Source organism: Dendrobates tinctorius, unplaced genomic scaffold (assembly GCF_039654945.1).
Source record: "Dendrobates tinctorius isolate UK_male_01 unplaced genomic scaffold, ASM3965494v1 ptg000016l, whole genome shotgun sequence".
Taxonomy (NCBI): Eukaryota; Metazoa; Chordata; class Amphibia; order Anura; family Dendrobatidae; genus Dendrobates; species Dendrobates tinctorius.
Window position 1 is genome coordinate 4,130,982 of NW_027361684.1, and position 23,922 is coordinate 4,154,903.

The window sequence follows — 23,922 nt, forward strand, 5'->3', positions numbered from 1 at the left end:
TGATTTCATGTTGTAGATATTAATGCATAGAATCTTCCCTGGGAATGGTCACATTGGCGATACAATGGAGACTTTCTGTCTGTATAGACTTAACAGACAGTAATGCAAGATGTTTGCACTGTGTGGCAGCTGAAATTAATTGGTAGTCAATTGACTGCAGAAAATGATGACGGTCAGCCTCCCCCAGGGGATGACAGGGGGATGCATACTATAGTTTATAGTGTTATTATTTTGCCTCCAGCAGTACAATATCAATGTCAATAAATTGCCTTCCATTCAGACCTTAATCCATACAGCGACGCTAGCAACTAACATACAGAAGAAAGGAAGCGTCAGGGTATTGTGAAAACAGTGGAAAATTTCAAGATTTTTCATTTAAATAGTCATGGAAAAAAATAAAAGCACCAAAATAAACTGAGGCCCTCCGTACACACTAGATAGCTGTTGGCTGAATGATGGCTCGGTTGATGGCTGAGCCCCGCAGCTATCTTTGCGCACTCTGCCGCGCGCTTCTGTGTCCTACAAGAGAGCAGATGTCAGACGTCTCAGGCAGCGGCTTATCACAGGGAGAACAAAAGGATCTGCAGTCTGGAATCTTTTCTGGCAACCATCGGTTCGGGGCTCCCACACACATTAGACTGTCGACCCAACCTGTCGATATCGGCAGGTTCTGATGACATTAATCTAATGTGTACGGGGTTTAAATGTCTTTTAATAATATTCAGCTTTCTAAAAACACATTTTATAAAATGTATTATTATAATGGTTGGAGATACAGTTTGAAAATTTCTGTATTTAAGCTCCAAATGACAATGCACAGAGAAACTCTGGAGTGTCTTGTGGCATTCAACAGTATGCAGTAAGCTCCATAGCTCCAACTAAGTGGTGGCTGCAGACGCCCAAAGTTTGGGAAAATAAATATTTATCTATCTATTGTCCAAACAAGGCAGCACTGTCCGATTCAAGTGAAAAAAAGTATCGAGATACATGCAACATTTCCGTTCCTCCTGGAACCTTTCTCAAGTAATTGTACGTTGCAACAGAGTGACATTAAGAACTAAACTAGAGTATAGGCATGAACACATAATTATCAATTAATTAACAAATGTCAAACATGTCATGATTCTTCCAAAATGAATCATGTACATTGTGACACAATGACAATGTGTTAAATATGCATAAAAGCTAATAAAAGCAATGTGAAAGTGCGTACAGTGAAATGCATTCCTATTTATTATACGCACGCCATTTGTAGCCATTTATTGATAGAAGTGTTCATGCGCACACGATAGGATTTAATGTCACTCTGTTGCACTATACAATGGCTGGAGTTCCATTATTGGCAAAATAAAGGCATCTCGATTATTGCTTTGTTTTTTTCACTTAAGTTGAGGCGCGCTGCTGTTTATTTCGATTTTAATTACTTTAGACCTTTCTGAAGTTTGACAAGGATTTGCACCCTGAGCCCTTACAGCGTGACTTCTGTTTTCCAGAGATCAATCCATCTATCTAAATATGTTTAGAAATTTACAAACAGAGAAAGTTTGACTGAAAAATTACATGGCAAATCGGACAAGTGCTATCCGATAAAAAATCGGCTGTGTTATTCCATGGGGCAGCTCAGATCTGTGATTTTTTTTTTCTCGTGCCGATTCGGCATGAGAGAACAATCACAGCGTGACGCAAGTGTATCTGAGTCATCCTTTTAAGTCTATGGGTGAGTGTGGAACATCGGACTGCTGTCTGATTACCACGGACCCTGGCAATGGAGAAGACGGAGAAATTAATATCTCTGTCTTCTCCGCACCCGTACTGCGATTGTCTCATGGGAGAGAATCAGACGATACAACGGTGACACTTGGATCAAATTCTGACAGAGTTTCATCCAAGTGTCATTAGCATAATCGGCCTGATTCTCTTGTACGAGAGAACACACACTCGTGTGACCCCGGCCTAACATAAAGTCTCATGACCATGGCTCTTGGTGATTATTTCCTGCATTTATGGCATCACATACCCTAAATTTATGGTTATTTCATTCTCCCTGACGCACATGTCACATCTCACAAGCCTATCTGTGCTAACTTTTTCCCCTCCCTTTTTCTCTCTAAAGCAATCCTGTTTCTTAATGGTTTTTGTGACGTTATAGCGATATTGCTAGCGATATCGCTATGTCTGATACTTACCTCCGACCGGCTTCCCCGCTGGTTATCGCTGATCGCGCGAGAACGTCCTGGACCGTTTCTCGTCGTCAGCTTCCTGCTGGGGCTTCCTGCTGTGGAGACGAGCGACGCGTGGACGCGGGCGGGAGGACGTCAGGATCGCCTCGTCTGACAGGTAAGTAGCGACCCCCGTCCCCAGCAATGACGCTGGTGAGATCTGCCTGTGTGGCAGCTCACTAGCGACCACTTAGCGATGTACCAGCGATCCTGACCGCGTCATATTGCTGGTCGGGATCGCTGGTGCATCGCTAAGTGTGACAGTACCTTAAAATGCTGGGCAGCAGATTGTGCAGTAATGTAAGCACAATGTGATTAATTACAGCATTTCCTTGCAATGAATGGGATATACACATGGCTGTATATAAAGGCAATGACTACTAAAGGGGACTGGAATCATTGCAGGTGTAATTCTTTTTATTAGTAATTCCATTCTCAGAAAGCCCTGGCAATAACCAAACTACTAATCTGCTCTGCAAATCCATGTAAGAAAAACAGGAAAAAAATCATTAATTTGCACATTTAACAAAGTGTCTTTTCTATAGAACCAATAAGGAGATTATATGTGGTTCTATGTTTTTCATTATAATATACATTATTTTTAATAAAAATTGTTCAATTAAAATCTGTGACTACTGAAAATCTGCACATTATAGATCCAATGGAAACGGCATAGGAATGAATGCATTAATTATTAATTCAGGAGAATCGAGCACTCTATCCATAAAACTAAACTTTTTGGACGTTGAAAATAATTGACTTTATAGATGTCTGGATGTTATCGCTCCAACCGAACAGTAGTCAGCACTGATTAATCTGAGGTCTGTAAATGTCTTACTCCGCAGCTTTGTGTTAGAACATAGATCTGTATATGAAGCTCTAAAGGGAGCAGAGAGAGATTTTTCTATTTTGTGTTAAAATTCAAAAAAGCTCTTAGAAAGTTCCTTGTGGTGAAGCCCTTATTTATAAGTAAAAGAGATTATACAATACTGTGGGGAAACAAAAAAAAAATAAGACGTTGCCTACTTTTCAGACCAAATGCTAATGTTCTTTATCTATCCTTGTAAAATATTTCCAGTTCTCTACCAAGAGAATGCAGTATGCTAACATTGTTGATCTCCTTGAAATTCCTGGCACAAAACATTAGTGCTTTACAAGAAAGGAAAACAAACAGAATTATCATACATTTCTCACAACAGTCTTAGGACCATGGTCAAAATTTGTTTCCCAAACTCGTTAGCGTATAAGACATACTAGATTTTCAGACACAAGAAAATCAAAGTTTAGTTTGGAATCAAATGAACCCTTGACCGACATTGTCTTATTTGGCCTTGAAGATTAACACCTATATTGTGAACACTGCGACTTTGGGCATTCGCAATGAAACCACAGCATTCACGCATTAAAGTCAATGAAAGGATGAAAAACATAGGACTTCATTCACATGTCGTCCGAGAGCAGTCCAACACATGTCCAGACAGGCAATGGAGAAGATGGAGAGATTAATTTCTCCTTCTTCACACCTTTGATCCGATTCTTGCATGTGAGAGCGTTAGGGCATAGTGCACTGACACTTGGCTCACGCTCACGGAGTGTCATTAGCATATCGCACCCGGTGTTATACGCTAATCTGCCCTTAGCCTAAACGGAACAAAATTCACATCAGCTCACCAAATACACATAATTAAGCAATTTTGTTGGGCGCGGTGCACAGACAGAAACCAAGGGCCGGTTCCCAGGTGAAAGATAAGACGTATAGAACAACAGGTTCCAGCAACCGCAATGAAAAAAATTAAAACTTAATTTACTAATTTACTCTTAAAATTAAACAAGAGGAATTAAAATAAAGACTATTTTCCTATGCGTTTCAAGCACTGAGCACCAAGCATGGTCGAAGTTGCAGTGTTCACAAGCAGCCGTGGAATTCAAAGTTCTTGGAGGAGAGAGTGAGGCCGGCTCAGGGATCACAGTTACGCAGCGTGCAGCAGATGGGGTAAAAATGGTCCATTTATAATGACCAACTTTTCGACTAATCAAGGTCCTTTGAATATGTGGTGGAAAAAGTTTGAAAAAGTAACTACCACTATATACTTTAAACTCACAGTACACCACACAATGGGCTGTGATAAAGTCACTGGCAAAGTACTAGAGGGGAGATATGTAGCACTGAGGTTAGCTTCAGTAATATAAACCTATGAAAAATCATCCAGCACACTAAGTGATGAGAGAGGTTAATCAGCCATGTACAGTGCTTGGATGATTGAACAGATGTAGAGTGGGAGGAGTCCAGACGATAAATGCCCAGCTTTCTAGAGCATTTGAGTGTGGGTGAGTCTGGAGGTGCAAGCTCTGGAGATTGCAGGTCTCCTGGATTGAATGTTCTTTACTAAAGGACATAGAAGCTGGAATCTAAGCCAGGGTGGGCTAACCAGCACTATTGTATGGACTTGCTACTTTATGTTTTACCTCCTGACAGACAAAGGCTGTATTTATTATGTTTAATGGTGATGTGGTTTATGAGGATTGCAATAAACCAGTCGGACTTTAAATAGAAACGGTTCCTGGGTCTACGTCTTTAATAAGCCAAGTGAGTCGACCTGCCACAGGGACTTAAAAGACAGATACAGCCATATATTTAATTTTGCAAGCATAGATCCAACTGTCAGCGTCCCTTTAATGTGAACACTTTTTTTCTTTCATTGTCTCATTTTAGGAGACATAATTTTTTTATTTTTTTCATTGACGTAGCTAAATGAGGGCTTGTTTTTTTCCCCAAGATGAGTTGTATTTGTATAGCACAATTTTGGGATGGTAACAAACTATTGTTTTAGGACTTGTTTTATGCATTTTTATTAGTGCCATTTTCGGGTCCATAAATCTTTTTGATCATTTTTTATTTAATTTTAAATGAGGTGGGACAAATAAAAATTGCAATTTCGTTATAGTTTTTAATATTATATTTTTATTGCAGAATAAGTAAGGATATATTTTTAATATTATATTTACTGTGCAGAATAAGTAAGGATATATTTTTATTGTACTGATCTTTATGAATGTTTTAATACCAGATATGTATCTTTTTGGTAGTTTGTTTTTCAATAAAATTACTTTTAATTCTGAAAAATTAGATTTATTTTTTTTTACAATTATTAATCTTTTGAAAACATTTAGGATTCCTTTTTTTTTTACAAATTTATTGGACCCACAACAGGACTTGAAAATGCAACCTTTTGATTGCAATGATAGTAACATAGTTAGCAAGGCAGAAAAAAGGCATTTGTCCATCTAGTAAAGCCTATATTCCTTCAGAATAAATCCCCAGATCGACATCCTTTTAAAGAACCTAATAACTGTAAGATACAATATTGTTAAGCTCCAGGAAGACATGCAGGCCTCTCTTGAACCCCTCGACTGAGTTCACCATCACCATCTCCTCAGGCAAGGAATTCCAGATTCTCACTGCCCTAACAGTAAATAATCCACTTCTATGTTGGTGGAAAAACCTTCTCTCCTCCAGATGCAGAGAATGTCCCCTTGTGACCGTCACCTTCCTTGGCATAAACAGATCCTCGGAGAGATATTTGTATTGCCCCTTTTATACTTCTACATGGTTATTAGATTGCACTTCAGTCGTCTTTTTTCTTGACTAAATAATCCTAATTTTGCTAATCTCTCTGGGTATTGTAGTTCCCCCATCCCCTGTATTAACTTTTTTGCCCTCCTTTGTACTCTCTCTAGTTCCATTATATCCTTCCTGAGCACTGGTGCCCAAAACTGTACACAGTACTCCATGTGCGGTCTAACCAGGGATTTGTACAGAGGCAGTATAATGCTCTCATCATGTGTATCCAGACCTCTTTTAATGCACCCCATGATCCTGTTTGCCTTGGCAGCCGCTGCCTGGCACTGGCTGCTCCAGGTAAGTTTATAATTAACTAGGATCCCCAAGTCCTTCTCCATGTCAGATTTAACCAGTGGTTTCCTGTTCAGTATGTAATGGTGATACTGATTCTTTCTTCCCATGTGTATTACCTTACATTTATCATTGTTAAACCGCATATGCCACCATTTGGCCCAAGTTTCCAACTTATCCAGATCCATCTGTAGCAGAATACTATCTTCTCTTGTATTGACTGCTTTACATAGTTTTGTATCATCTGAAAATATCGATATTTTACTGTGTAAACATACTACAAGATCGTTAATAAATATGTTGAAGAGAAAAGGTCCCAACACCGACCCCTGCGGTACCCCACTGGTCACAGCGATACAGTTAGAGAATATACCATTTATAACCACCCTCTGCTTTCTATTACTAAGCCATTTACACACATTTTCCCCCAGACCCAGCATTCTCATTTTGTGTACCTACCTCTTGTGTGGCACGGTATCAAACTCTCTGGATAAATCAAGATATACCACCTCCAATGACTCACCTTGGTTTAGTCTATAGCTTACCTCTTCATAAAAACTGATTAGATTGGTTTGACAGGAGCGATTCCTCATAAACCCATGCTGATATGGAGTTAAACAGTTATTCTCATTGAGATAATCCAGAATAACATCCCTCAGAAACCCTTCAAATATTTTACCGACAATAGAGGTTAGACTTACTGGCATATAATTTCCAGGTTCACTTTTAGAGCCATTTTGAATATTGGTACCACATTTGCTATGCGCCAGTCCTGTGGAACAGACCCCATTGTTTTAGAGTCCCTAAATATAAGAAATAATTGGCTTGTCTATTACATTACTTAGTTCTCTTAGTACTCATGGGTGTATGCCATCCTGACCCGGATATTAATCTATTTTAATCTTATTTAGCCAGTTTCGCACCTCTTCTTGGGTTAGGTTGGTGACCCTTAATATAAGGTTTTCTTTGTCTCTCGGCATTTCACCTAGCATTTAATTTTCCACCGTGAATATCATGGAGAAGAAGGTGTTCAATATATTAGCTTTTTCTTTGTCATCAACAACCATTCTTGCCTCACAATATTTTAATGGGCCTACACTTTCACTATTGATTCTTTTACTATTGATATAGTTGAAGAACAGTTTGGGATTAGTTTTACTCCCCTTAGTAATGTGCTTCTATGTTTCCTTTATGGCAGCTTTAATTAGCTTTTTAGATAAAGTAATTTTCTCTCTTTAATTTTTTAGAGCTTCAACGGTGCCATCCTGCTTTAGTAGTTTAAATGCTTTCTTTTTACTGTTAATTGCCCCTCGTCTTTATTTAGACACATGGGGTGTTTCCTATTTCATGTCCTTTTATTCCCACAAGGTATAAACCGCTTACAGTGCCTATTTAGGATATTTTTAAACATTTCCCATTTATTATCTGTATTCTTATTTCTGAGGACATTGTCCCAGTCAACCAGGTTAAGGGCATCTCTAAGATGGTCAAACTTTGCCTTCCTAATGTTCAGTGTTTTTGTGACTCCCTGACAAGTCCCCCTAGCGAAAGACAAGAGAAACTGTACAATATTGTGGTCGCTATTTCCTAGATGCCCGACGACCTGCAGATTTGTTATTCTGTCAGGTAGACAGTATTAGGTCTAAAAGTGCTGCTCCTCTGGATGGATTCTGCACCAAGTGTAAAAGATAATTTTTCTTGGCTATTAGCAGAAACCTGTTGCCTTTATGGGTTTCGCAGGTCTCTGTTTCCCAGTTAATATCTGGGAATTTAAAGTCCCCCATAACAAGGACCTAATTATGGTTTGCAGCTTCATCTATCTGCCTTAGTAGTAAACTTTCCATGATTCCTGTTATATTTGGGGGCTTGTAACAGACCCCAATAAGAATTTTGTTACTATTTTCCCCTCCATGTATTTCGACCCACATGGACTCGACATCCTCATTCCCTTCGCTAATGATAATACACTGCACTATTTATGTAGTACAGTGCATTATCGAGCCTTCCAGGTTGCGTAATTTATTGTGCTTCTTGAATGATCTATTAGAGTTTTATCTTTGTCAGATCTATAGGCTACTTGTTAGGACCCTGTAACCAAAGCAACCATCGGCTCCCCACAATTGCACTGTAGAGAGCCAATCAAGCAACAGAGGTTGTAATCTCCCTCTGTCAAACTCTTTTCATGCAGCAATCACATTTGCATGCAGCAGGTAAGGAATTAAAGAAGCTGCAAAAAATACTGATAGAACTCACTCCCCTCTGCTTTATCTCTGCTGGTAGTGAGGACTGAGCGATGTCAGACAGTAAAGGTACTGTCACACTAAGCGATATCGCTAGCAATATCACTATAACTTGTGACGTTATAGCGATATTGCTAGCGATATCGCTGTGTCTGATACTTACCTACAACCCGCTCCCCCGCTGGTTATCGCTGATTGCGCGAGAACAGGCTGGACCGTTTCTCGTCGTCAGCTTCCTGCTGGGGCTTCCTGCTGTGGAGACGAGCGACGCGTGGACGCGGGCGGGAGGACGTCAGGATCGCCTCGTCTGACAGGTAAGTAGCGACCCCCGGCCCCAGCAATGACGCTGGTGAGATCTGCCTGTGTGGCAGCTCACTAGCGACCACTTAGCGATGTACCAGCGATCCTGACCGCATCATATCACTGGTCGGGATCGCTGGTACATCGCTAAGTGTGACAGTACCTTAAGAGCTCCTGAATCAAAATCCCAGGCTGAAGAATTACTGACTTTTCAAAGAAAGTGAATAGAAAGTGTCTCAACCATTAGGATGTGGAAAGACAGTGCTGTGATGAGAAGCAGAAAAAATATTTTATTTTAAGACAATTGGTTCCTACCAATTTACTTTAGTTACTTTTTCAATCAAGCTGTGCAGCTAACGAGATCTGCACTGCAGCACATAAGGCTAGTTTCACATTTGCGTCTTTGTGCGCACAGCATCGTGTGCAAGTAGAAGCGCATGGAAAAACGCACATGCGTTTTTGCATGCGTTTGCGCTTTTTATGCGCGTTTTAACGTTTCTAGCCATGTTTACTCTTAAAACGCATGCGTACACAAACGCAGACGTACACATATCCATGCGCATACCTGCGTTCCCATAGACTGTAATGCGTTGTTTTGACGCATTCCATGCGCAAGCGTACGCATGCGTTTTTTTGACGCCTTTGGTCGGACACCTTGAAAAAACGCATGCGCATGAAAACGCAGACGAACGCATGCAAACGCAAGACCATGCGTATGCCATGTTAAACATAGGTACGCATGCGCACGATGCGCTGCACAAAAAAACGCTAATATGAAACCAGCCTAAGACTGTCAACTACTTACGCCCGCCATTCCAGTGGTTCCCACATGTCTTGCAGTTATGATGCCTTAAGATGACTGTTGCAGCCATTGACTGATCTCAGGGGTCACATACTGTACATGCAATTATCCCCAATGATGCCAGTGACCGGCTACATTCATAATTGTAAACATTGTCATAGCTGCAAAACTGTTGGGAACCACTGGATTTACAGGTAATAGTAATTTTTACAGATGGGAGAATCGAGTGCCAGGATTCCATCAGCCATATCAGTATGATAATATCGGTGGACAGGAGCCCTGCGAATCTCCTCACCTCCCGGTATACTCAACCCTTCTTTTGAAGATCCAGGCTGGTGCGAAATCATGTATATATCACGCCAGCACAGGCAATCAAAAGAACAGCTAGGAATGCCAAGAGGTAAGGAGACTTGTAGACTTCTGGTCCAGCGGTCACAGATTACTGACCTGGCTAACGGAACAGAGCCATGCGAAACGTCTCTCCCATCTCTACTTATTTTACCACATTTCCTTCCTTCAAACCAATTTTTATTTTTTTAAATCCCAGACAACTTATGTCACGGGGCAGTAAGGGGAAAACAGATGATGTGGAACCAGGGCCCCTAAACCGCCCCTCAGGCCAAAGGCGGTGCCCTGTCTTTCCTTAACTTGGGGGTACACTTAATGGTAGTGAGGCCCAAGTCCCCGACCTATCCCTGTTTCCTGTTTAGCCCTGAGCTAAAAGGCCCCAACCCCCTTCCCAGGAGGTGAGACAGGGAAAAAGTGTACTGCACAAAAAACCCAAAGGAAAAATACAACAGATAGGGTAAAACAAAACTTAGCTTGCTCTGCTGCAATGCTCCTGGACAGCAGAGTTAGCCACTTGACAACAGCAAACATCTGAAGCACCACAGAACTGCCAGCTCCTGAACTCCAGCTTGGTTGGTCTCCCAAGAGCAAGTGTATCAACAACAATGAGCTACAGCACCTGGTGACTTTTTAAAGGAAGCTGGGAGTGGTCAACCACCTGCATAGCAAAACAGACCAGCCATGCAATAACACCAGCGGACACCGGGCGGCAAAACTGACATTAACCCCCAATGGCCTGAAAGGAAAAAAGTTTATATGAGGAAATCCAGATCTGACACAGATCCAAGAAAAGGATCGTGACAACTTATCTTAGTATCAGCTTTTTGTGAGTGCCTAGAAACCAGTATTAAATGTAGATAAGCTTATAATTACCTGGGAGACAATTTACAGCCATTCTGTAAGTATGAAGTTAGTTTTCCAGAGGCAGCCAACATAAGTCCTAGATAGGGAGGAGAAGGTTTCATAGGTCTGGATGAGAATTCTGGATGAAACTGCACGCCAACAAAGTATGGATGATCTACAGACAGAAGACTTTGATTCAGCAAAAAAAGCAAAGTTTACACTCTATATAAAATAGTGCATGACTAATGGTGGAAATGCAAATTCTAAACATCCGGTTTTCATAATAGAAAAAGGGAATTTCAATAATTAACAAGACATGAGGCTTAAAAGTTAGAACGTTTCTGCTTAGAGAATTGTAAAGAACAATTCCCGCGTTGTATTCGAAGAATGTAAAGTAAGTTATAATTGGATGATATTTGTGGCAAGTCGCCCTACAATGATACTAAACTAGGCATTGGTTGAATATAGTTATCATATAGACAGAGAAACAGCAGCTTCATGCAATTTTTGCAATATATTTTTTACTTTTTTATTCCAGGATATTTGTTTTGTGTTTTGTTTTTGGTTTTCTCTTTGTAAAGGTCATGTGTTCATATGCAATTACAATTTGCATGCACATTAATTTACTTTTTCTGCTCAGACCCAGTTCCTCATTTGTTTCATTGTGCATTCTGTGCATATAAGGGTGTGACCGCCCTGTTTCTGAGTTGGGAAATCGATCATGTCTGGCCTATACTATTACTGGTGGTTCAGTCCCTCTGTCCTTGTTCACATTTACGTCACTTGACAAGTGGAAAGGTTTTAAATACAAGAGTTAGGACTGTCCCACAAGGGTTGCCTTGACGTGGCAGGATGGCTTCTACATTATTTTGATCAAAATTATGTTTACTAAATACCCTTATTATTACTACCTTCATGCAATTTTTGCAATATATTTTTTACTTTTTTATTCCAGGATATTTGTTTTGTGTTTTGTTTTTGGTTTTCTCTTTGTAAAGGTCATGTGTTCATATGCAATTACAATTTGCATGCACATTAATTTACTTTTTCTGCTCAGACCCAGTTCCTCTAAACTAGGCATTGGTTGAATATAGTTATCATATAGACAGAGAAACAGCAGCTTTTCTTGCAGTGTTATCAACCGATGGTGTAATACAGTTGTGGCCAAAAGTATTGACACCCCTGCAATTTTGTCAGATAATACTCAGTTTCTTCCTGAAAATGATTGCAAACACAAATTCTTTAGTATTATTATCTTCATTTAATTTGTCTTAAATGAAAAAACACAAAAAGAATTGTCCTAAAGCCAAATTGGATATAATTCCACACCAAACATAAAAAAGAGGGTGGAAAAAAGTATTGGCACTGTTCGAAAAATCATGTGATGCTTCTCTAATTTGTATATTTAACAGCACCTGTAACTTACCTGTGGCACCTAACAGGTGTTGGCAATAACTAAATCACACTTGCAGCCAGTTGACATGGATTAAAGTTGACTCAACCTCCGTCCTGTGTCCTTGTGTGCACCACATTGATCATGGAGAAAAGAAAGAAGACTAAAGAACTGTCTGAGGACTTGAGAAACCAAATTGTGAGGAAGCATGGGCAATCTCAAGGCTACAAGTCTACCTCCAAAGACCTGAATGTTCCTGTGTCTACCGTGCGCAGTGTCATCAAGAAGTTTAAAGCCCATGGCACTGTGGCTAACCTCCCTAGATGTGGATGGAAAAGTAAAATTGACAAGAGATTTCAACGCAAGATTGTGCGGATGTTGGATAAAGAACCTCGACTAACATCCAAACAAGTTCAAGCTGCCCTGCAGTCCGAGGGTACAACAGTGTCAACCCGTACTATCCGTCGGCGTCTGAATGAAAATAAACTGTATGGTAGGAGACCCAGGAAGACCCCACTTCTTACCCCGAGACATAAAAAAGCCAGGCTGGAGTTTGCCAAAACTTACCTGAAAAAGCCTAAAACGTTTTGGAAGAATGTTCTCTGGTCAGATGAGACAAAAGTAGAGCTTTTTGGGCAAAGGCATTAACATAGATTTTACAGGCGAAAAAAAGAGGCATTCAAAGAAAAAAACACGGTCCCTACAGTCAAACATGGCGGAGGTTCCCTGATGTTTTGGGGTTGCTTTGCTGCCTCTGGCTCTGGACTGCTTGACCGTGTGCATGGCATATGAAGTCTGAAGACTACCAACAAATTTTGCAGCATAATGTAGGGCCCAGTGTTGTGAGTTCATTTTCTGGTCCACCAGTTGTGAGTTCTCCTTCCAGGCTCCCTCTGGTGGTAACAGGAGGTAGTGAGGCTGATTTAATCAGTAGAGATCTGCCACCTGAATGAGGATGACGATTGGACCTCAGGAATCTCAGACTGGATTTAAGACAGCCGACGCCCTAGTCTGGTGCTGGTGATTCCTTCTGGCTTGTCAGGTCTTGGTTTTCAGCTCTGTTCCAGTCATCTAAAGCTAAGTTTTTCTGCTAATGTTCACACTTGATTTTGTTGGTCTATTCAGTTTTTTGTGTGGTCAGCCAGCCCCGGCTGGAGCTGCGCTAAATTTCCACTCTTATTTATCTGTATTTGCCAATTTGCTTTTTGTCCCTTATTAGATTGGCCTCTTTTTGCTCTGTCTCAGAATATTTCAGAGTGCTGATATACAGTAGTGGGAGAAGTCTAGTGACTTCAGGGTTAATTTTGCTATCAGAAGTGTTGGACTTTATTTTTGTAGGGTTTTTTGCAGATTGCAGACAGTGTCTTTCCTTTCCTATCCTTTCTAGTTAGTTTTGGGCCCCATCGTTTGCTCAGCCTACTTTCCTGCCTGTGTTTGTGCTTTCATCTTGTTTCACCGTCAATACATGTGTGGGGGCTGTCTTTCCTTTGGGGTCTGCTCTGGGGCTGTTAGTTTTCCCCTTTTCTTGCTTCAGGCCTATTTATTCCTCCAGCTGTGACGAAGTGTCTAGGACCATCGTAGGAACGCTCCACGGCTGCTGCTAGTTGTGTGGTTAGGATCAGGGAACTGCAATCTGCATAGTTACCAACCTCTCTGGTTTTCTGTGACTTAGCTTGTTTTGTTTTTTTCTCCTCGGTGACCCATTCATAACAGCCCAGTGTGAGAAAGCTGGGTCTCCCTCAGAGCTCATGGGTTTTCCAGCAGGACAATGACCCAAAACACACTTCAAAAAGCACTAGAAAATGGTTTGAGAGAAAGCACTGGAGACTTCTAAGGTGGCCAGCAATGAGTCCAGACCTGAATCCCATAGAACACCTGTGGAGAGATCTAAAAATGGCAGTTTGGAGAAGGCACCCTTCAAATATCAGGGACCTGGAGCAGTTTGCCAAAGAAGAATGGTCTAAAATTCCAGCACAGCATTGTAAGAAACTCATTGATGGTTACCGCAAGCGGTTGGTCGCAGTTATTTTGGCTAAAGGTTGTGCAACGAAGTATTAGGCTGAGGGTGCCAATACTTTTGTCTGGCCCATTTTTGGAGTTTTGTGTGAAATGATCAATGTTTTGCTTTTTGCTTCATATTCTTTTGTGTTTTTTCATTTAAGACAAATTAAATGAAGATAATAATACCAAAGAATTTGTGTTTGCAATCATTTTCAGGAAGAAACTGAGTATTATCTGACAAACTTGCAGGGGTGTCAATACTTTTGGCCACAACTGTATGTACAGGTGGCGACTACATCTCCCCGACAGAATATGTTGGGGGAAAATAAGACATGAGTATCCTCAATTTGCCAGAAACGTCTCACCATACAAGCTGTGCGTGCCAAACCCTACCCTGTCCTCAAATGAGTCAAGGGGAAGAATTAACTCATTGAGATGCCTGTTTTGAATGTTTACGGTCACATCTAGAGCTTATTATTATTATTTTTATTAACAGCCTTCAGCTTGATCTCTCGCAATGGCGATTTGATAGATGAACACTCTGTAGGAAGATCGATCTTGTACAAGCCTAGGTAGAGCCTAGGTTGGAGAAATCTTGATGTATAATTGTTATTTCAGAAAGCTTCCCACAAGTCATATTGTTTTTTCTGACGTTTTAATTGGCTCAAGTTAAAGTACAGTGACCCCCCAGTAATCAATGGAACAAAGGGGCAGAAATGCTGAGAAGGTGCCCCAATTATCACAGCTTCTGATGTGATACTCCGACATGCCAGGAAATAAAGTGACACAGACAATATGCAATAATGGCGCCAGGGGTTTTTCATACATGAGAAAAACCTCTGCTTGGATCTATACAGTACATAATATTTAGGCACTGGTGCCAATTAAGAAACGTTCTATGGATACTGGTGATTCTTAGTTCATGAATGAATTATGAATTGTTGTCTGCACAAATGTTGCGCATTTCCACAAATTTTGGAATTTTACTGTGAGATGTCAGATGTTTTGTGAAATAACATTATATACTATAATTGGTGCGGAAAGGTTTACTTAGCATTGATTCATCGCAGGGTTTAAAATAAGAGGTAAAGCTAGGACAAACTCTATTGACCGGTATATTTCACAAATTGAATGCAGTAATACGCCATCCCGCCTGAAGTAAATGGGCGTTTAAGTAGCAACATCCACAATGATTGGGGATCACCTCTATGACATTTACATGTGCAAATAAGGCCTATAAAATTGTCTCGTCCTGAGTGCAACCCATTTTCAACCTTTTTTTCTAACTGCATTCCCCTTTAATAAGTTAGGCACCATGAACGGAAGAGGCGTTGAATGAGCCCTATGTGTTTATTACACTTTAGCTAATAACCTTCAAGTTCGATGATCTCCATTCTCTGTCCCTCAGTGTCATGGCCAACAAACTTTAAACCTTTTTCTTCAAACTGTGGAATAAGTTCTGGATTTACCTGTATAGGAATAGAAAGAATAAAACAAAGTTTCTTACTAAAGTGAACGTCACAGACAAAAAAAATCCATCTGGTAATACAGTATTAGAGCACAATATAGTCAATAAATACAGAAACCCAGACAAACCTAATAATACACTGAGCTAATGGTGACACCTATTTTCCTCTGATTGTGGATGACCCTTTTAATGGCCTGGGGTCTAAAATATTTCTATATGATAATTAAAGGGTACAGTCACCTTGCAACATCAGTTTAAAGTCTAATATATCTTTCCCATTGTGTGTACAGGCAGATACTTTCCAAATAAGCCAAGCCAGCATCAAAAAGCTAGACGGAATCACCCTTCTGAAACTTTACTTAATTCCTGGCTTGTTCTCATACTATTACTATGATTTACCAAAGTTCTATGCCAGAATTCTGGAACAAATAACTTTGAAAAATTGCAAAATATTTGTCGAATGCGAGGTTGCGGGAAAAAATTGCATCTTTTGGCTTTTTCACATCCAGTACCCCCATGAAATGAATTGTCAGCAGGGAGTGGTGATACAAGCAGTGATTGACACCAGCACCGCCCCCTAATGACTATTCGTTTGAGGTGCTAGAAACTGTGGGATGGCACTCGCTGCTTCTATCTCTGCCGCCTGATGAGGTCTTCTTTCAGTTAAGGCCCCTTCTCACATACCGATCTCGCTACATGTGACACGCAGCAGCGACCGGCCCCCCTGATGGATATCGCTGATCATGTAGGAATGTCCTGGGCCATTTTTTCAGCATCGGCGTCCCGCTGGCCAGCATGCATCGTTGTGTTTTATCGCTGGATCGTTGTTGCGTCGCCGATGAGATCTGCCCGTTTGGCAGCTTACTAGCGATCATTTAGCGACACACCAGCGATCCTTACCAGGTCATATCACTGTCGGGATCGCTGATGCGTTGCTAAGTGAAATGGGACCCTTAGAAGTTACAGCGGCGGCAGACATAGAAGCGAAGTGCCAGCAATGCACTCACATCTCCTACAGCGTCCATCACCCATGATCCAGGACGTCTTCAGAGGGGGTGGCGTTGCAAGGAACTAATGAGGAACTGCAGTGCTGCGCCCTGTGACGTATTATTCCAGGAGGGGCGAGTGAACACTGTGAAGAGTGAGGGCAGCTCCAGCCTCCGGTAACGTCGCTTTTGAGACTCCTCTCAAATGAAACGTCACAAGAAGTACAGTAAAAAAAATTAAAAAAAATTTAGGGATTAACTAGATAAAGAAATGTGTAGGGTACTGTGCAATATAGCTAATTACAAAAGTGTTTAGGGTGTAAGGATAGTTACTTAGAAAATACATTTTAGATGCCAGACCACCCCATTAATCACCATACACAACTTTCTATCTAAGTTTATAAGCAGAGCTTTAGCTGATAAATTGTTTTCAAGTGAATTTTCCTGACATTGTACTATATAAATAGAAATTGTATAACTAAGAATTTGTAATCAGAGTTTGACAGAAAGAGTGCGCTACCTAAAGTGCTAAGAACACCTTGCTGTCAGAAACCTCCCAACTATCTCACTATAGAATGGCATCTAGCCTCTTACACAAGTCAGTAAATGAGAGATGACTTGTGATGAGGAGGACAACCACTGTCATTGTACAGGAAAAGTTATATTAAATTATACCAAGTCATTGCACAATCTAATTTCTGTGTGACAAGAGAACACTCTACTTCAAATTATTTCAATTAAATATTGTACAGCAGGGAACTGGAAAATCCCCCAGCTTAACCAGCAAGCAAAAAAAAAAAATAGAAGGAAAAAAAAACAGAGACAAGGCACTCACAATTCATTACTCAAAGCATGTGACAAAGTAATGAATTATGTCCGTGATGAAGACAACTTTAGCCACAGGCTAAATAAATTTCTGTGAACATCTGTAAAGTTATACATGAGCTTGTATAAGAGTTGGGCATCATTAAACTTTGCATCCTACTTTACAGACAAAACCTAAGATAAAAACACAATGAGCAAATACTCTGCAGTAAATAAATAGCAATAGTGCATAAAAATGATATAGGGTACTTAGTTAACATAATTTTGTTAGCGAAAACGTAAAAGCCATCCCACCACGTCAAGGTGACTCTATTCGGGGCGGTCCTAATCTCTAGTATTAAAACCTTATAACGACTTTATGTTTATATAGCTCCCCATTGCTGGGTGTTAATCAGTCGGGCTCTCGGTCCTGCTCAGCCCTTATTCAAATTTACGTCATTTGACATATAGTAAGATTTTCATACTAGAGGTTAGGATCATCACAAATAGGGTCACCTTGGTGTGGTGTGATGACTTTTACCTTTTTTTTTTATCAAAATTATGTTAACTAAGTACTCTATGCTATTTTCATGCACTGTTGGCTTTTATTTATTTATTTACCGCAGGGTATTTGCTCATTTTGTTTTTAGCTTAGGTTTTGTCTGTTTAGTGGCCAGTGTGACCAAGCACTTACATGTTGCATGCATACCAATTTATGTTCCAGTTCATATCTTTAGTTTTTTCTATCCTAGTTTATAGAACCTGGATGGTTTAGTGACAAAATATTTCTTTGTGGTAGGTTCTTCAGCCGCTATTAGGTATATCCATTCCTCAGAAAGCTGGGTCCTTGGGAAAGCTGTTCCTCGGAAAACTTGCCATGCAGTTTTTTCAGGAACAGATAAAAATAACAGAAGTTGAAGATCCTACCAATATAAGAGGAGGCATTAGAGGAGGTGCAGCTAACCAGCCTTGGTCATCGCTTACCCGTAGTTACAGTAATCAAAGCAGAGCAGTCAAATCTTTGCCGGCTGCTGCGCTTTGATCACTGTAATTACTGGTGAGAGGTTAAGCACAGGTCCAGACACCAGTGCTGAGGTGGTGATTTCAGTCAGTGAACGGTTTTCACTACTCACCGCTAATTACAGTTAATTTTTTTCTCATTAATGTACACTCTGCACCCCATCTTGACTGAAAAAAACCAGAGATATAGAAATTTTTGCTAATTTATTAAAAAAGAAAAACTGAAATATCACATGGTCATAAGTAATCAGACCCTTTGCTGTTATGATTAGGTAACCGAGGAGGATAGCAGGTGAATAGGCTAGGTAACCTGATAACCAGAGAGGTTGGTAGCTTAGCAGATTGCAGACCCCTAAACTGACGACACAACTAGAATTAGCCGTGGGACGTACCTACGATGCCCTAGACGCCTCGACACAGCCAAAGAATTAACTAAGCCTAAAGAGAGAAATGGGGAAGCTAAATTGCCCCGGAGTAGAACCCCAAAGGAATAGATAGCCCCCGAACATATATTGCCTCTGAGACAAGATGAAGCACAAAACACAGGCAGAAAATAGAGTAAGCAAATGATGGGGCCCAAACTGTCTAGATAGAACAGGACAGAAAAGGATACAGTCTGCAATCATGCAAAAACCCTAAGAAAAATCCAACACGTCTGATATGCAAAAATACTGAGGCCACATGACCTCTCCCCCACTAATTCAGAACTCTGGTGTGAACTGGACGCAAAACAAAGATACTGATACGACAGGGGATTAGAGATACAGAAAAGACTGACACAAGCTGTGGCATATGAAACAGAGTCCAGCACAGGTCCCAACAGGGAACCCGGTTAAACTCACACCAGCAGAGCAAAAATAAATCAAAATGCAAAAAGGATTCAAGCAGACAAATAACTTATCTGAAAGATGCAAGATGGAGCAGGAGGCAAGCTGACTTCCAAAAGGCTCAGGAAGCAAACCAAGTCACCGGCAACCACTGAGGGAAGGTTGCTCACTTAAATCTCGCCAGTCTGTAACACCTGACCTCCAATCATCATCCTCAGGTGATTGACTTCTGTCAGCCAGACCAGCTCCATTACCAGCAGCAACCACCAGAGGGAGCCCACACTCAGAAGCCAGGTCAAAGGTGTTCACAACACTTTGCTCAGACACTCATATTTAAGTCACATGCTAAGTGGTATGTGTGGAGAAAACCAGGCAATGCTCATCACCTGCCCAATACAATCCCAACAGTGAAACATGGTGGTGGCAGGATTATGCTATGGGGGTGTTTTTCAGCTGCAGGTACGACTGGTTGCAATTGAAGGAAACATGAATGCGGCCAAGTACATGGATATCCTGGATGAAAACCTCTTCCAGAGAGCTCTGGAGCTCAGACTTGGCCGAATCTTCACCTTCCAAAAAGACAATGACCCTAAGCATATAGGTAAAATAACAAAGGAGTGGCTTCAGAACAACTCTGACCATTCTTGACTGGCCCAGCCAGAGCCCTGACCTACACCCAATTGAGCATCTCTGGAGAGACCTGAAAATGGCTGTCCACCAACATTCACCATCCAACCTGACAGAACTGGAGAAGATCTGCAAGGAAGAATGGCAGAGGATCCCCAAATCCAGGTGTGAAAAACTTGTTGCACCATTCCCAAGAAGACTCATGGCTGTACTAGCTCAAAAGGGTACTTCTACTTAATACTGAGCAAAGGGTCTGAATATGACCATGTGATATTTTATTTTTTATTTTTTAATAAATTTGCAAAAATTCCTACAATTCTGTTTTTTTCAGTCAAGATGGGGTGAAGAGTGTAGATTAATGAGAAAAAAATGAACTTTTTTGATTTTACCAAATGGCTGCAATGAAACAAAGAGTGAAAAATTTAAAGGGGTCTGGATACTTTCCGTACACACTGTACTTGCTCAGTCTGTACGGTCATGAACTTGAACATTCTACATGCTGAGTCCTTTATAGTCTGAGCTATAGCTCCAGCCGGACGCTCATTTCCTCTTGATTACTTATATGTCCAAAGGCTGGGACAGTGAGGTCAGCTGATTGGGTGCAGGGTTCATGCTCACACAAGCTCATGCGAGCGCTGACACCGCTGGAACAGCGCCAGCACCGCTGGAACAGCACCAGCATGGGAGATGAGTATAGTGGTTTTTATGTTAAAGGAGCAAACATTCAGAGTCAGAAGGGGTTGTCCTAGTAGTGGTCAACCTTTTTAATGTTACAGAAAAATTGTTTTTGCAAGTGGTTAAAATTTTAATGTGAGCTAACAGAGCATATGAAAAACACTCCTCTAAACCTCCACTGAAGCAGTGATAAATACATGTGTATATTCCAACGCCAGTAATATTGAAAAGTGTATTAACATATGTCAAATTTATTTGACAGCAATATATATTGAGAGAACGCCTATTTCCCATCCGATGTAAATATCTATGACAGTCAGCTGGTTTCACAGCACAGTTAATAACCTAAACGAGGAGCCACAGGCAAAGCTTTGGCAATCGTGGAGTGTATACCTTCCATTATTGCTTTCACAGTCTTCAGCGGACTGACTTAATGTATTTCTACGCTCACAGACATATAAAAATGTCAAGAAATGCTCTGAAATGTGTAAAGCTGAGATTAATTCCTTCTGGCAAACATCCAGATTTCCTTTGTGTTTCTAAAACATTGCACGCTGGGATTACATTATAGAGGATATTAATACAGACAGAAGTAGGACAAAACTGAAGAACTGACTTCAATTTTCCTTAGGCTTGGACTGCATACCTATCATTATTGTACTTGATTAGTAGACGTAAATTAAACACTTAATAACCAAAACGTTTAAGGGTTTTAGGGGCTGGTCAATATTTCAGACAATCATGCACATTAAATAGCTGTTATTTCTCCCAGTTTACCCAAACATGAGCATGCATTTTTTCAATGGAGTGAAAGGAGCATCTATTCCTATGGGATCTGCCTTTTCCCCTACCTTTATCACTGGGAAGAGCTGGGTGGGTCATACACACATAAGATCATTAACTAATTGTATCATACTGGGCAGATCTGGATGAATTAGATGAATTGCACATAATGTGTATGGGTACCTTAAGGCCACGTTCACATGTTCAGTATTTAGTTAGTATTTCACATCAGTATTTGTAAGCCAAAACCAGGAGTACCTCTACATGTACCTTTTTTAAAGTAAATTTTGTATATGTTCATCTGATTTATTAATTAGGACTTTTTAAAAAGGCGATATTCTTTTTTCCCCAAATGTACTCTAGACTGTCCCTCCTCTTGAGTGAGTTTAAGTACCACAAAATTGTATTTATTTATTTTTTAAACCAAATAAAGGTTATTTTAGAATGCTATCTTTATGTGTCACGGGTGTGTCAGGAGTGCTCATCCTGGATTCGGCTGTATAAGGTCTTTGTGATTAGCTCAAGCACCTTCTTGATTTTTGTATCTCTGTTGTGGAGTGATATCCCTCTCCCTTTAGGACCCAATGGTTACCTCCACCTTCTGCTGCTAATTTGACACCTATGGTTTATATTCATTCCTTGTCTGCAGCATGTTGCTGGTGTTAGCTTTTACTTGTCTCTGTCTAGTTGGAAGTACCAACAGTCAGTTAGTTACTTCTCATAGGACTCTTGGAGGATTGTTGGTGTTACATCTCAGTGGTCTTCTCAAGCTAAGTGTTCCCCTCGTTCATCTACCCTCTTTGTCTTTAGCTGTAGTTGGTACTTACTAGTGCCCACCCTGTCCTCTCCTTAACCGGGGCCTATTGCTAGGGACAGACACAGACGTTTAGGACAGACAGGGTGATGTTAGATCTGCCTAGGGGACTTCACTTCCCTAGTGTTTGGGCTCACCCCTCCCTCTCCCCGTTCCTCACCCAGCGTGACATTATGTCCCCAATGCGCTCTGCATAACACAAAAAATAGCTTTTATTATACTCACCATGGGGACAGTATTTTAGTGCGCATGAACTGTCATCTTTGCCCTTTCCCAATGCATGAGCATTACAGTAATTTGCTTTGCCCTCAGCAGGGCAGAGAGAAGTGTGTCTGCGCAGAAGCGCGATGGAGGACACGGTGTGAATGGTGTAGGAAGCATAATTTACACAAAGCAAGCAGGAGGATGGTGATTGTAAGAAGAGGGGAGACTCTGGATCAAGACCAGAGATGCCCATCGGATCTGACCGTGACGTAGAGGAGTATAATAAAAGGTCTTGGGGACATATATACGGCATTCTAGAATACTGTATATAAGGGCGTACAGGTGCTGGCACTAATTTATATGGGGAATAAATTCCGACAGAGAACTTGAAGAGAATATCTAAAAACCTCTTAGTGGGTTCTTCCCACAAAACGAAAATCATACTAAATAAACTAAAATAAACCATTATTGCGTCTTTGTTTTTTCCTCCCCTTCTTCCAGGAGCTATAACTTTTTCTGTTGCTCCATTCACATAGCCTTGTGAGAGCTTGATCTTTTGTGGGACGAGTTGTACTGTACTTTTCAATGACACCATTAATTTTATCATGTGAAGTACTGGAAAGTGGGATAAAAATTGTGTGGAAAAATACTGAAAAAAGCTCAATTCTGCAATTTTGGGTGGATTTTTTTTTTAACATGTTCACTATAGGGTAAAACTGACCTGGAAATCTGATTCTCCAGGTTAGTACACTTACGCAGATACCAAACATGCATATATTTATTTTTATTCAAGTGGTAAAAATAAATTCAGAAATTTGTAAAAAATAAATAAATAAATAAATAAATAAATAACGCATATACTCGTGTATATGCCAAGATTTTCAGCACTTTTTTGTGCTGAAAATGCCCCCTCGGCTTATACACGAGTCATTCAGCAGAAACCAGCGGGGGCGGGGGAGCGGCGGCAGGAGCCGGTGGCTGGGAAGTCATACTCACCCCTCCCGGCCATGGGCGTGGAAGCATATTCATGACCTTAATGAGCGGTACCATGAGACTGCTGAAGGCAGGAAGAAGCTGTCAGCGCTGGACAACGGAGGATGCAGGGACATTCAGCGACGGCACAGCAGAGTGAGTATGAAGGAGGAGGATGGGGGCAGCACAGGGGAGGACTGGGGCAGCACAGGGGAGGACGGGGGCAGCACAGGGGAGGAAGGGGGCAGCATGGAGGACAAGGGCAGCACAGAGGAGGACTGGGGAAGGACAGGGGAAGCATGGAGGAGGACGGGGGCTGCACAGAGGGCATTGGAAGCACGGAGGAGGACGGTGGCAGCATGGAGGAGGACGGGGGCTGCACAGAGGGCATTGGAAGCACGGAGGACGGGTGCAGCACGGAGGAGGACGGTGGCAGCACAGAGGAGGACAGGGGCTGCACAGAGGGCATTGGAAGCACGGAGGACGGGTACAGCACGGAGGACGGTGGCAGCACAGAGGAGGACAGGGGCTGCACAGAGAGCATTGGAAGCACGGAGGCGCACGGGGGAGGACAGGGAGCTGAGCCATACATAGAAGGGGGAGCCGAGCCACGCGTACTGGGAGGGGGGAGAGCCACACAGAGCAGGACAGGGATGAGGGGACAATGTACACCCGGCTTATAC

General features: G+C 41.3%; 1 protein-coding gene across 4 annotated transcripts in view; it reads right to left on the reverse strand.

Annotated features, from left to right (window-relative positions):
• The window catches only part of CTPS2 (CTP synthase 2), a 249,215-nt gene that overhangs the window by 39,339 nt on the left and 185,954 nt on the right, over positions 1–23,922 (reverse strand). For all 4 annotated transcript variants that reach the window (XM_073565279.1, XM_073565278.1, XM_073565276.1 and 1 more), the window contains 2 exons: positions 15,432–15,528; positions 10,696–10,840 (listed from right to left, as the gene is read on the reverse strand). In XM_073565279.1, coding sequence (XP_073421380.1) covers positions 10,696–10,840; positions 15,432–15,528 — 242 coding nt within the window. The remainder of the gene's footprint in view (positions 1–10,695; positions 10,841–15,431; positions 15,529–23,922) is intronic.